Source organism: Thunnus thynnus, chromosome 19, assembly GCF_963924715.1.
Source record: "Thunnus thynnus chromosome 19, fThuThy2.1, whole genome shotgun sequence".
Lineage (NCBI taxonomy): Eukaryota > Metazoa > Chordata > Actinopteri > Scombriformes > Scombridae > Thunnus > Thunnus thynnus.
In genome coordinates, this window is record NC_089535.1 from 23,570,547 (window position 1) to 23,584,516 (window position 13,970).

The following is a 13,970-nucleotide window of genomic DNA, read 5'->3' on the forward strand; positions in this document are numbered from 1 at the left end:
GAAAAGGTGGGCAAGAACCCCCAAGTCTGTTGATGGAGGAAGAAGATGGAAAAGATGAAGAAAAAGGGGGAAGGAAGAGGGAGAAACTGTTGTTGCTCTGATGTTGCTGCTCGGGAAGGCCTCTTGGGACAGAATCAAAACCTGCCTCTCCTGAAACCCTCTCGCCACAGGAAGCCGGTGACCACTCGCCCCCAAAGAGCCGCCAGATGAAAGCGAGGATGAGGAGTGATGGCAAAGATGGAGGCGGGGCGAGCACATTGATGGTTAGAGTGATGATTTCCTTCACACACACAGACACAAATGCCCCCTCTCGTCCTCACACCTCCTCCCACCTCCCTGTGGCCCTGGGCCTGCAGGCAACACACACACACACACCATGGTTAGGCCTCCAATTAAATCAAAAGTGGTTTGTTTTTATTGGTCTTTTGCGCTGACAAGTGGGCTATCATTCTGATGGCTCTACCTGTCAGTGAGCAGCTGAAAATCCTCCGTTGACAATGCCCAATGCTTCCAATTAGGGGAGAATCAGACTCCTGGCGCGCTAGCCATCTTTCCACCCTCCCCCCCAGGCCCACCTTCCCTCCCTCTTTTCTTCTGCTCTCGCTCCACGATCCTCTACCGTTCCCCTCTTTCTCTCACTCTTGCTCTCCTCCGTAATATCTCCCTCCTCCTTCTTCCTTTCCTCCTCCTCCTCCTCCTCCTCCTCCTCCTCCTCTCCTCTTTCTCTCCAGGAGAAGGGGGTCTGTCTCCGCTGCAAATTACCGACACAAAACGAAGGTTGTGGCGGTGCTGGCGCTGGGAGCTGGCGGTCCAGGGCCCTGTCAGCATTAATGAGACGATGAAGGTTTATTTCGCCCGCATGCATGTGCTAAATTCTTTCTTGTGTGACAGCTGACTGGGAAATGTGAGTGTTAACCTTATAAAAGATTCAGCGGGTTCTCATTATTTTCTGTCAACTTCAGTACCTGATGGCGTTAAGGTGCATCATTTGCATCCCTGACTGGTCCGGGGTGCAGCACCAGCTCCAGAGCAAGCGCCTTTTTCCTTTTCTTTTTTTTTTTCCTGCCTTTTTTTTAATGCTGTTTGTTTGTTGAGAGGAGTCATCTTTTTACATACATCCCCCTCGAAAGACAAGCTTTACTCGATGTTCCAAAACGATAGAGATGCCAAAGTTTATTCAAAGGCGACACACATTTTTACAAAACATATCTAGATGTGTATTTAACACGCATGCTCAATTGAGCAAGTAAATAAAATGCAGCACAATGTTTTCTTTTTTTTTTTCCCCCACAAAAGCCCAGGAAGCTGAGGAGGCCCAGCAGGCATTATTAGTAGTAAAGCCTATGGACAGGATTCCAATAATGCAGAGAGAGAGAGAAAAAAAAACAAAATAAAGCACGTGTCCACAGATAGATTATTAACACTGACAGTTCAGTATGGGCTATTATGATGAAACTGCATCTGTTGCCACTTTTTCTTGTTTCAGGCTTTATATTATTGATATTTTTTGCAAATATTCAAAGACAAGGGCCCTGTTCTTCAAATTTGGCTTGAGTAATTCAGGCTAACATGTTATCAGACTAAAATATTCCCATGAATTCTCATCAAGCTAATTTGGTTCTTTGAATGCAGTATTTTAAATATCAAGGGCATTATGAGTAAAGAGTTGAAACCATGATCAGCATTCATATTATTGGCTGAGTGCTGATCATGTGATTGCAGTTAAATGAGATAGGTGTTTTGGGAACCCTCCCAGCATGCACCAGGGTAATAGATTAATGAATATAAGCCTCATTTTATGTGTGTTCCTACATTGTTACTGCTCTTATTTTGTTCTACATTGTGCACCACAATGGTTCTACTGTTTTCACACTTTCTTCACTGTTAAACAATGATATATATTACCAGTGAATGTGGTTAGACTGCAAGGGATGTTGGGTTCATGATTGGTATGGTTCTCCTCATTGGCGGTGACAAAGACTGCAAAATGATCATCTTAAACCTGCTATGAAAATGAAACCTTACTAAAATCTAAACTAAAAGAGAGGCTTTAATTGCATAAACATGTTTCAGCAAAGTGAGTTCTGCAGTTAATCATTTAATACATTTTAGTGTTCATGCATGTGATATAGTGTCATATTCTGGCTTTATTCTTGCAAGTCAGAATCTCTTAAGTGACTTCATGTCTTTTTGCTCGGAGTGACCTATCCCTAACTAATTTTGGTTTGATTCCTTTTTAGTGTACAAACTTTCATTTAGTTGTATATTTTATCATGTATAAGTAAAGGTAACTCCTTATTATACAAATTAAATTGAGATCATTACACCAATAGGTCTTAATGATTTATAAATAACCTGTATGTTCTCATCTTAAATCATAATTATATCAATATTCTTTTCATTATAAAAAAAGAAAGTGAGACATTCGTATTTGAAAATTAGGTCATGGTTGGGGTTCACCCTAAAAAGTCTTGGTCAGGATCCAGCTAACTGACAATAAGCCTGCACTGTAGCAGGTTTGGGTTTAAGGACTTGTTGCTATGACAACAGTTCCAGATTAAATTTAAAAGTGCAGTATGTAGAATTAACTGGCATCTAGTGGAAAAGACATGGCAGAAATGGAACATAATATTAATGTTTTAATAAGTGTATAATCACCTGAAATTAAGAATCACTGTGTTTTCGCTACCTTAGACTAAGCCCTTTATATCTACATAGGGTGCGGGTCCTCTTCCACAGAGGCTGCTATGTTGCACCGCCATGTTTCTACAGTAGCCCAGAACGGACAAACCAAACACTGGCTCTGGAGGGCCTTTCATGTTTTTGCACAGCCATCATAAGTTCTTCTACACACTTGAAAGGGGTGGGGGGGGGGGGGGGGGGGATTATCCATGTACAAAGAACAGAGACCAGTAGCCTGATCCTGATCAGAAGAGTCAATATTAATATCCATATTTGTTTTAAATACTTAAATAATTGAATTACAGTGTACAACTGTCATCTCAGCCAGGAGAAAAAACAGTCTCTGCTTCAGTCAAATGGCCCAAGGGTTCAAACTTTGTTATTGTAAAAACCTGAGTGGAAGATGTGGGGTTGTGGATCAATAATAAAGAATTACTTAGCTATCAGCCAGAAACCGATGGAAAGAGAGGTGTAAAGACAGACAGCAATTCACCATGCACTGACCATTTCCTGAAATCATTCCTGTTTCCTCTCTTTAACATGGATCAATAACATCAGTTTGTGTGTGTGTGTGTGTGTGTGTGTGTGTGTGTGTGTGTGTGTGTGTGTGTGTGTGTGTGTGTGTGTTTCATCATTGCAGTAACAGTTGCACTGGCCCTCAAATTCAGACTACTTCCTGGACAAGAGAAAAAATAAATAAATCAAGCTTCACTTGACCAGAAGGACACTTGTCCAAAATCAGCAGGAGCATGGGCCAAATCATTACACACACACACACACACACACACACACACACACACACACACACACACACACACACACACAGTCTATCTGCCTAGCTGCACAGTCAAAGGATTCAAAAACTTTGCAATTAATCAAAATTATCAATCATTTAAGTGATTTCACAAGAAATAATGCCAAACATTCAGCCTCTCCTGTGTGAGGATTTACTGCTTTTATCTGTTTTATAAAATTGTAAATTAAATATTTTAGGGTTTTGGACTGTTGGTTGGAAAAAAAACAAGGAATTTGAAAATGTTACCTTGGGCTAAGAGACCTTGTGATAGTGATTTTTTTCTCTTGTTTTCACATATTAATATAGACTAAACAATTAATCCAAAAACCCCCTACAGTTTAATTGATAATGAAAATAATCCTCAGTTGCAGCCCTATCTATGTAATTTATATAATCACTGCAGGCGTGCTACAGAATGGTGTTTTTTTTCTTTTTAATCCTGCAAAATGAACCTGCTAGAAGGTTTGACTGCAAAGAGAGATGTAAACCCATTAAATCTAAATTTTCCCACGTTTTATAACAGAGTCACTTAACCCACGTTTAACCCACAGACTGAAATACTATTTGTGACATAAACTCACATTCATTTGGGTAATAAACAGTTCATATTAAAAATCATATAAATGAAGATTTTTGGGGGTGTTTTAAGAAACAAATCCTATAATTAAAGTTTTACAGGCCTGGTGATGATCACAAAGGTGTAGTCATAGTTTAACCATGTTATTATTTATTTACTGAAGCCTGAGGACACGCAGCATATTTTTTAACAATAAAGAGAAGACGACAAAAAGTGAGAGGAAGCATCAAACCACCGCTCCTTCTCTTGCACCAGCAGAGGAGAAAGAAACAGCTAAGTCAGGGTGGGTGTGTGTTGCCTTATATCTGTGTTGTCCCCGCCTCATATGTGACAGCTTGCAGCCGTGATGGGACCCCATGGGAGCGGGGAGCGGATTCACTAACCTGCCGGTGTCTGAGACCGACGCGCGCCTCCAATCTGGTGGTCACATGGGGTGGTGGAGGAGGAGGAGGAGGAGGAGGAGGGGGAGGAGGAGGTGTCGGTGATGATGGGAGGGGGGTTAGTTAGATTATTAGGGGCTGTCGAGGCCGTCGCGCGGGGCAAACTGTTGTGCAGTATGGAGCTAAAAGTGCACACAATGGTATTTCACGCGTGTTAAGCTGAAAAGTGCGCACAAAAGCATTTCACGCGCCTTGAAGTTTTGCGTCACGCTGCTCGGACTATTGTGTAGCAGAGACTATTAGATAGTCATTATGCAGTAAATGATGACTGCTCAACGGCGAGACTTTGTTCCTGTTCAATTACAAAACATTTGTTATTATTATTTTTATTATTCCTATTTGGAAGACCTAAAAAAATATCTTGGCACGGTGGCCATCATGTATCTGTAAATGTTGTTTGGGGATTTTGAAAGAAGAAATTTTCAACTCAAACTAAAAAAAACACAAAGGCAATAATGTCTAACAACTACAAATTAAAATGCAAGAGTGAAATAGTTATAATCATGATATAAAAATAATATTAATAGGCCTGTAACAAATAAAAAAGATATTTCTAACAATACAATCACAACCACCCAGTAGGAGAGATTAAAAATAAATAAACCACATTTTTTTCCTAATAATTCTCAATGGACTTCGCAATGTCAAAACATTGACACCTGCAAACAATGTTAAATCTAATAAATTAGTAATACAAAATAAAAAATTAGTGATGATAATAAAAATTAAAATGTGGAAAAATCTGGAGGAAGAGGAGGTGTGGAGGTGGGAAACAAACCCAGTGCAAGAAAAGGGAGTCGAGAAGAAAAACACCGAGCTGCCTGCTCCACATAATAACCCCATTATAAGCCTCATCAATGATGTAATGAAAGCAAACAGTGTGAAAATTGCCTGTAAACAGTTGGATCTGAGTCTCCTGATGAATTCAGTGTCTCTTTTATCAAAGTGAGGATGAGCCAGGGAGGCGAGGAGAGGATGGGAGAGGGAGGGAGGGTGGGAGGCAGAGTGAGTGGGCGTGTAGGGAGGTCCACTTCCAGCTCCCCTCAGCCAATGAAGGCTTGTCACAGGGGACTCACGTGGACGAGTCGCTCTTAAAACCTAGCTCCTGACTTTTCCTCAAGTTCAATTTTTTGGGATTCCCTCCCACCCCCATCACATCTCGTCCTTTTACTTGCCAGTTGTGACTATTTAACCCAGTTTACCTCTTCTTTTTTTCGCTTCCGCGGCGCGCATCGCATCGTCCCGCGTCTTCCGCTTCTTCCTTCTTCCTCTTTTGCTGCTGCAGCTCTCGGACTCTCCGCACTCTCTCCTTCGTGTTTTTGAGGTTTTGTTGTTCTGTTTGAAAGAATGCGCACAGTTTTCCTCTGTCGACTGTGTGGACACATGACGAGCTGCCCTGAAATTTTCCCTCCGGTGATCTCTCAGGTCTGACGCGGCTGCAGCTACCTGTCCATGGTGCTGAAACGCACGCATCGGCGCGCTGCTGCTGCTGCTCCCCAAAAAGATCCAGAAATAGTATTTATTTCTGCGTCTTTTCCTGTCCTGCAGGTGAAATAATTTGAGCAATAAGTGGTACATCTTCTCGGCGAGGTTTCTGAACTCAGAACAGAAGGAGTTGATCCTGAAGGAAGCAAAAAGAATCTCCCGAAGACAGTCCAGCGGCTGCATCGATTTCAGGAGGACTCATCTCTTTAGACTTGACAAAAAAAAAAAAAATCGAAAATCGGATGCGTGGACGATTGCTGTAACTCAACTTAGCCTGGAGATATTTTATCTATCAAGAACCAGTGGGGAACTGGAAATAGCGGATGAATTATCTTAATTTGTAGCGTATCCAAAAACATTTTTGTTGGTGCGGGGAGGGGGGTTCTTTCTCTTCGGCTGGATCAACTGACATTTAAACAACCCCCCTCTTCCCCCCCCTTCCCTAAAATAAAACTTGTCCTGAATACCAAATGGTAGTTTGAGGAGGCCTCGATCAAGACAATGGAGGCGTCCGCCAACGGGTCCAGTTTTGGCATCGACTCGCTGTTGTCCCACAGGCCTGGAAGTCCGGTGTCCAAAGGGAACAGCCTGGTGGGGGAGTGCCGCTCGCCTCTGGAGTTCAGCCCGAGATCAGACGTGGAGAGCGGCTGCTCGTCGCCCCCATCGCCGAGAAGGGAGTGCGTGGAGGAGGTGGCCCAGAGGCAGGGTCACGGCGTCGGCCTGCCGCCGCACCTCCAGCACGCGCAGATATCGGCGGGGTCGCAGCAGAGGACCGTGACCTCGTCCTTCCTCATCCGAGATATTCTCGCGGACTGTAAGCCTCTGGCCGCATGTGCACCCTACTCCAGCAATGGACAGCCGACTCAGGAGGCGGGGAGGCTGGCCTCGAAGATAGCGGACGACTTTATGGAGAAAATCCACAGCAACTCATCGTCAGACAGTGAATATAAAGGTAAGAATAGAAAACTACCCACACACAAGGAAGGAGCTGCTCTGCTCTGGAGATGAAACTGATTTGGCCTTCATGGTTTCATACTGGACTTTTAGCTCCAGTACAAAAAGTGTGAAACTGATTCTAGTTCTCGCTTCCTTTGAGATGACTTTTAAAAAATATATATATTTGATATTTCAGCCTATATTTGTATATGCTGTTCAGCTGCAGCTTGTCTGGTCTTGGTGTTTATTTTTCTGTCTTTGAAACTAATTTTTCATTTGGATAAACCTCATTAAACAATGATTTAATAATAAATGAAATAAAATAAAAAAGGTCACACAGAGGTCTGTTACAGGATTTGTGGTGCAGTGTGGAAAAACAGGACGTGAAGTTGGAAGAACAACAAATAAAATTGAAATGAAACTTCTATTCAAAATATACTTTGAGCATTTTGCTGTGCTGGGTGATGATATAAAATTTAAAAACCATAAGAAATATATACACAATTAAAATAGGTCGTTTTGTAAATTTAATACTCTCAAGTTAAAGTGTTTAGGTCCTTTAATATAGGAACATGTGCTCATTTTCTGATAATAATTAAAATAATAATAATAATAATAATAATAATAATAATAATAATAATAATTGTTGACTCGGATTTTGAATGATGTGTGAATGGCTGAAACATACAGTCACACATACAGTGATTATTTATGAATAACCTGACACTGCAGTTCATTAGTAGCAGGCCACCGGAAGTCATCAATGAGGAAAAAATCAACCCGCGCGTCTCTGCTGCTGCATCTCGGTGGTGGAAACATGCCATGTGTCCCTGCACGGTGACAGGTTAATGAGTTCACTTTCATTTCATTATTACATTAAAAACCAAAGGTTGCCCGCACGCGCGTCGCGTCTCCAGCTTCGCGTTAGCAGAAGATCCAGAAAGCATCTGTTGATGTCAGGGAGGCAAGAATGGGAGAGATGACAGGGTCGCCTCCAGATAAATGCCATCAAGGGCCTCTCTGTTTCCAATCATGTCAGCCATAACACACATGTCACCTCCATTGACAGTTTAATGAAGCAGTGCCTGGAAAGAAGTCCACCGCTAGGCTACAAGAGAACATATACAACTAACATTTCATATATCTGAGAATTATTATTATCATTACTATTATTATTAATACTATTATCAACTTATCATTTTTGGTTTTTTTAATTAGTTTTATAGGCTCAAAGGTTTTCACTTTTCTTGCACGCTATTGATACGGCGTCACGTCATCAATTTGCTCAACAAATTCCGTGTGTGAGCGCGCGTGTGTGTGTGTGCGCGCGCTCACGTGTGTCACAGATGGAGATGCTCATCGACGCGCTGATTGATTGAGGAAGCCGCGGGGCCCACAGCGCGCCTGTACGGTAGCTTTGATTTCCACGAATCCGCCCTCCCCTATAATATTTCAGGGATTTGATGCAATTTGTCCCCGGCGCTAATCAGATTTGTAACCGCGCAAGGCCGCCCGGCTCTTGATTTCCACTCATTTCCACGGTCCTGTGAAGTTTCTCCGGTCGCGGTTGAAAGGCTCGTCCTTCCCTTGTGGCTCAATTAGGCGGATTATTGTGCTTCTTGAGACGACTCAACTATTCAACTACCAAGATCTCTCGCCTCGCTCGCTTCTCCCCCCTTTTTCTTTTCTTTCTTTCTTTTTTTTTTTTCAGAGAATTGACTATGAGGATTGTATATCAATGCTCGCCCTGACATGACACCACGCAGAAAAAGAACAAAGGCTGCGGGTCTACTGACGGGGAAAATATTAGATTGGAAGTGTGAATATTGGAAGAGCTTTTTATAACAATTTAAGAGCAAATCAAATAGCTGCATATAGCCCATAGGCACAGACTGTAACGCCGTGATTTCACACCCAGCAGTAAAGTGTCATATAGACAAACAGTAGCCAGCATCCTGGCAAAAAAACAGACACATTTTAACAGTAAATATTCATTTCAATAAATATCAATTTATATAAAATTACAATAAAGCAAATCGTTAGTTGTTTACACCACTGATTTCAAATAAGTCATAATAAAACTTCCGGCTTTAATTTCTGTGGTTTCCCGCACTTTTCTCACGCTGGCATAAAATTTAATAAAGTTTAATTTAAAAACCAATTAAGCGCAGCATGTAGTTCCAAAGTTGGGCTTAATCACGTCTTTTGAGGGGGGTGGGGGTGAGGGTGGGTGAATTGTTTTACTATTACTATATTTTAAATCTGTGTAATCAATCAACCAACCAGCCAATGAAGCCTTTATTTATAGCATCTCTCATACAGGAAATGCAGTGATTTCCATTTAAAAAAAGACATTAAATGTTATCAGGATTATGTTTAGTTTTGATCCATCTACAGTTAATTTCATATTTCTATATACGGCCATAAAATTGACCATTTTGGATTATTTTTTATTTTAGTTTATACAGATAGAATGTGATGCTGCTACACATTTCTTTACGTCTCCGCTGCTGCGTCCACACACAGATGGATGCACATATTCCACAGTATGTGAGAGGCCTTGGCTCCGTATTCACACCTGATTTTGTCTTCTTCTTCTTCTCGACGCTGTTTCTGTCATCCAGTGAAAGAGGAGGGGGACAGGGAGATCTCCAGCAGTAGAGACAGCCCTCAGGTCCGGCTGAAAAAGCCCAGGAAAGCTCGGACGGCCTTCACGGACCACCAGCTGGCCCAGCTGGAGCGCAGCTTCGAGCGGCAGAAATACCTGAGCGTCCAGGACCGCATGGAGCTGGCGGCCTCCCTCAACCTCACCGACACACAGGTCAAGACCTGGTACCAGAACCGGAGGTAAAGACCCTGCTGCTGCTTCTTCAAGAGGGCCGGAGGGAGGGTGGAGGGGAGGAGGAGGGGGGGAGGAAGAGGATGAGGGAGGGGGGGGGGGACTGATTTCTCACGGTTGGCTCATATAAAGAGGCTATAGACACAAGGACCCAGGGACGCCATGTTTTCCCTTCACCATCACCCTAAGTTGGCATGACTTGACTGCACATCAGTAACTGCCACTAGGACAGCGACTCATTGTGTTTATCGATTCATCTGCTGATTATTTTCTCCTTAAATTAATTAACTGTTTGGTCCATAAAATGTCAGAAAATTGTGGCAAAGCCTCCATCACAGTTTGGGCCTGAAGGGCGTCTTCAAGATTCTTGTTTTGTTCGACCAACAGTCCAAAACTAACAGCGATTCAGCATCAGGACTAAGAAAAACACCAAATATTCACATTCGACAAAGAAAAAATGACGAATGATGAATAATCAGCATCATCAAATTTTCAATTATTTAAGCTCCAGCTGTCTTTGACTTTAAAATGACACAGATTCAGCAAATTCACCAGGAGCAATTATTGACTGACAGACAATAAATTTATTAGCTATCAGAGACACGTCACCAAATTGTGATTTTCTTCAGTATTATAAGGTTATTATTATTATTATTTAGTGTTTTGGCACCTTGGGTTCTACTTTGGCTTCTAGCTCTCTATTATAAGATGATGGAGACACATTTTTTTTCTATCAATACAAACCTCAGGTATTATAGGATGGACGCATGTCAGCCCGGAGTTTTTCAGCATCTTCATGCAACAAGATTAATCGGACATGATCTTCGAAAAAAGTAAAGTCACATATAATCAAACTGCAAAGAGTCTGAAAACTAGGTGTGAACTTTGTTTTCAGGAGGCTGCTTTAAAGGAAATGAAACTTCAAGCAGCAGTCAAAGAAAACCGTCTCCGTCAAATGTAAAAACATGCTCATAAAAACGTAACATAAAAACGTGTTCTCTGCAGTTTTCGCTCGAATTAACTTCAGCATTTATTTATCTACAGCTTCGCCTCTCAGGCAACTAAATGACATAAATAAATATAAAAACACAACACTTTGGGGTATGAATAATGCATCGTTGCATGTGTGCATATCAATAATTCAAACAAACCGCTATATCTACTCAATTATCTTTATTATGAATTATTCACCTGCATACTGGCAATCTAACAGACATCCTTGGGTGTGAATACAAGTGGCAGGTTGGAGATTTTGGTTATTAAAAAAACAGATGTAGCCTACTCCTGCCTTCTAATTGGACCTCAGGTAAACAGATGGGAGTTATTTTGGTGCGTGTCAAATTCAAACAAACTCACTAATACTACATGTATTCATAGATATGCACATGCTAAAGGCTAAAACTGTCTTTTTTTTTCTCTTTCAGGACAAAGTGGAAGAGGCAGACCGCGGTGGGACTCGAGCTACTGGCGGAAGCTGGAAACTACTCCGCCCTGCAGAGGATGTTCCCATCCCCGTACTTCTACCCACAGAGCCTGGTGTCCAACCTGGACCCCGGAGCGGCCCTCTACCTGTACAGGGGTCCCTCGGCGCCCCCACCGGCCCTGCAGAGACCCCTGGTTCCTCGGATCCTACTGCATGGTCTGCAGGGGGGCAGCGAGCCGCCGCCTCCCCCGCCTCCTCTACCCCCTATGTCCGGCGTGCTTCCCCGGCCAGCTCAGCAGCGGTGAGCCGGCCCCTGCAGAATTTTTTTTTTCTTTTTTTCTTTTTTTTTTTTTTTTTGTACGCCGCGACCTTGGCAGCTTGGGACTCATTAGAAGAGATAAAAAAACAGACAGAAATAAAAATATGACGAACAAGAGAAAAAGAAAAAAAAAAAACGGTTCAAGGCCTTTATACGGTGCGAGAGAACCGATATGATGGACGGAGCTCTGTGACTGAAACGCGAACTGTCTGAGTGGAAGGATTGTTCTTCTTTTCCTCTTTTTTTTTGAGGGGGGGTGGAGGGGGGGACATGAGCTTTATTTATTTATTATTTATTTATTTTTCAATACGAATCAAAGCATCTAAGTTATGTATTTATTTGATTCCAGTTTCAGTATTTTCACTGTTTCACCAACAACATATACAATTGTTGGCGACACTTTGACCTACAGTTAAAAGCCAATCAGACCCCCTATTGGCATTATTATTATTATTATTATTATTATTATTATTATTATTATTATTATTATTATTATCACATATTCCTGGATATGGGCAAAGGCGGACATGAACATCCTTCCATGTAATTTGAATATAATGTAGTTAGAGGATCCAAAGGAACAATTACTAAATATTTTCTCTTTTTTTCCTTGTAAATTATTGATTTTTCTTTACACGTGAAGATGATCAGCATTCATAAACCTGTAAATAAGAATATTTTCCCTTTTATTCGAAAGAGACTGATTTTAAAAAGAAACTTTTGTTTGTTTGTTTGTTTGATCTATTAGTGTGTCTTTTTCAGACCACGGTGATCCAGTTTAACATAATAGGCTAGATTAGCCATCAGAAACTATACAGGCGTACGAGTCAGAATAAAAACAAAAAAAACAAAAAAAACAAAAACAAAAAACAAAACATATTGTCTGAGAAAGGATGCCTGGACCCACATGTAGGCACAAACACCAGAGTTACGCAAAGAAATAAATCTATATAAAAAAAAGTCTTTTTCCTGTTCTTAGTTGAAGTTTTAGCGAGATAAAAAAAATGTCAAGTAATTTATAAAAAAGCAGTTTTATCCCTGCAGAGGAAGAAACGGGGGAATCAATCACCTCAGCAATGTTTGAATTGATTTTATTTTTTATTTTTCGATAAACAAACGGATTGGACTCGGGTCCACGTTCAGGTGTAACCGCCTGTTGATTTGCTATAGATGTATTTGAAGAGACGTTGTGCATTACTTATGTTATTTCATATGAAGCCGTGATAACCCTTAATTGTTATACTCTCCTTTGGTGAAAATGTATATTGCAGATATCAAACTTGTGGAGTGGTTCTCGTAATATTTCCTGGATCGTTTTTTTATTTATATGATTTTTATTTTATTTTATTTTTTTCGTTCCTCTAGCTTCCTCAACTCTCTCCCCGTTTTGTGAAGTTCATTTTTTGGTGAAATTCACAGCAGAAGTTGGACAGAAAAGGGGGGATTTGATGTAAAAGAGAATTACTTTTATAAATGTGGAAATAAAAGTCTTTCATTTAATCACGTGCCTGCTTGAGCTGTATGTGTGGAAAAGGAAATGTCATGTCAGCAGGATTCAACATGTGGACTTGTTTTCTGAAAATTTATATTCTCCAATTCAAATCTACAAGAAGTGACAAAACAACACCTGTTTAATGCAGCCAATAGCCCTGCAGCGCATGCGATCATTGTGATAAAACCTGTTTGTTGACATGGCGGTGTACATAATGCATGGTCTTTATACAACTTATTTCAATCAAACAAGTGCCTGAAGATAACAGCCTGCTTTTTTAAAAAACAAATATCCTTCGTTTCAGATCATTTCGACACAAAAAGCAAAAACATTTAGTGAAAAAATGCAGAAAATGTGACCTTTTGACACTCTGGGTTGGTACCATCTGATCAAAAGAAAGAAAATGACAAAAACAATCAAATTCTCATATCAAAGAGAGAAAACTCCATTTAGAGTATTCACGTGGAGGTCTGCTTTATATGTTTTTGGAGACAGACGGCTTGTCTGGCCAATGTCGACGTGTTTTGACTCGTTTTTTATCATAAAGTGATATGAACACATGTCAGAATCAATGAGCAAAGATTGAGGGGAAGATGGGTGGTGCAGCTTTAATTAAACAACTCCACTTTTCTGGAAGCAGCTCAAAAATAAACACAATTTTAGGGGCTCGCGGGTTTCTATTAGAGGAAAAACGTGTTTGAGTGAATTTGAGCGTGTCTGTCAAACGACTTTTCCCTCCTCTGTTTGGTTTGGTGTTATTGATTTAATTTGTTTAACGTTGAGATGAAGGCGTTAAAAAAAAAAGTTAACAAGAGTGTCACCAGTGGAGCAGAGTGCTTTCTTAACCTTTTCACAAGAAGAGTGTGAGATTTGCAGAAAGATTTTTTTTTTTTTACGACTCAGTTCAGATTGGACAAAATGTTCATGAGATTCTGTGTTGATTGCAGAAATATTTGCCTTAATTAGACTTTAAACTTTAGG

General features: G+C 41.0%; 1 protein-coding gene across 1 annotated transcript; it reads left to right on the top strand.

Annotated features, from left to right (window-relative positions):
* The first annotated feature begins 5,499 nt into the window (after positions 1-5,499).
* barhl1b (BarH-like homeobox 1b) lies at positions 5,500-13,025 on the top strand. Its single transcript, XM_067574962.1, has 3 exons — positions 5,500-6,932; positions 9,541-9,763; positions 11,180-13,025. The coding sequence occupies exons 1-3, from the start codon at positions 6,482-6,484 to the stop codon at positions 11,481-11,483; spliced, it is 978 nt and encodes a 325-aa protein (XP_067431063.1). The 5' UTR covers positions 5,500-6,481; the 3' UTR covers positions 11,484-13,025.
* The last annotated feature ends 945 nt before the right edge of the window (positions 13,026-13,970 follow it).

Coding starts and splice junctions, on each gene's coding strand:
- barhl1b (XM_067574962.1), top strand. CDS start 6,482: ATGGAGGCGTCCGCCAACGGGTCCAGTTTTGGCATCGACTCGCTGTTG. Junction 6,933..9,540: donor GTCAGACAGTGAATATAAAG/GTAAGAATAGAA, acceptor TCTGTCATCCAG/TGAAAGAGGAGGGGGACAGG. Junction 9,764..11,179: donor ACCTGGTACCAGAACCGGAG/GTAAAGACCCTG, acceptor TTTCTCTTTCAG/GACAAAGTGGAAGAGGCAGA.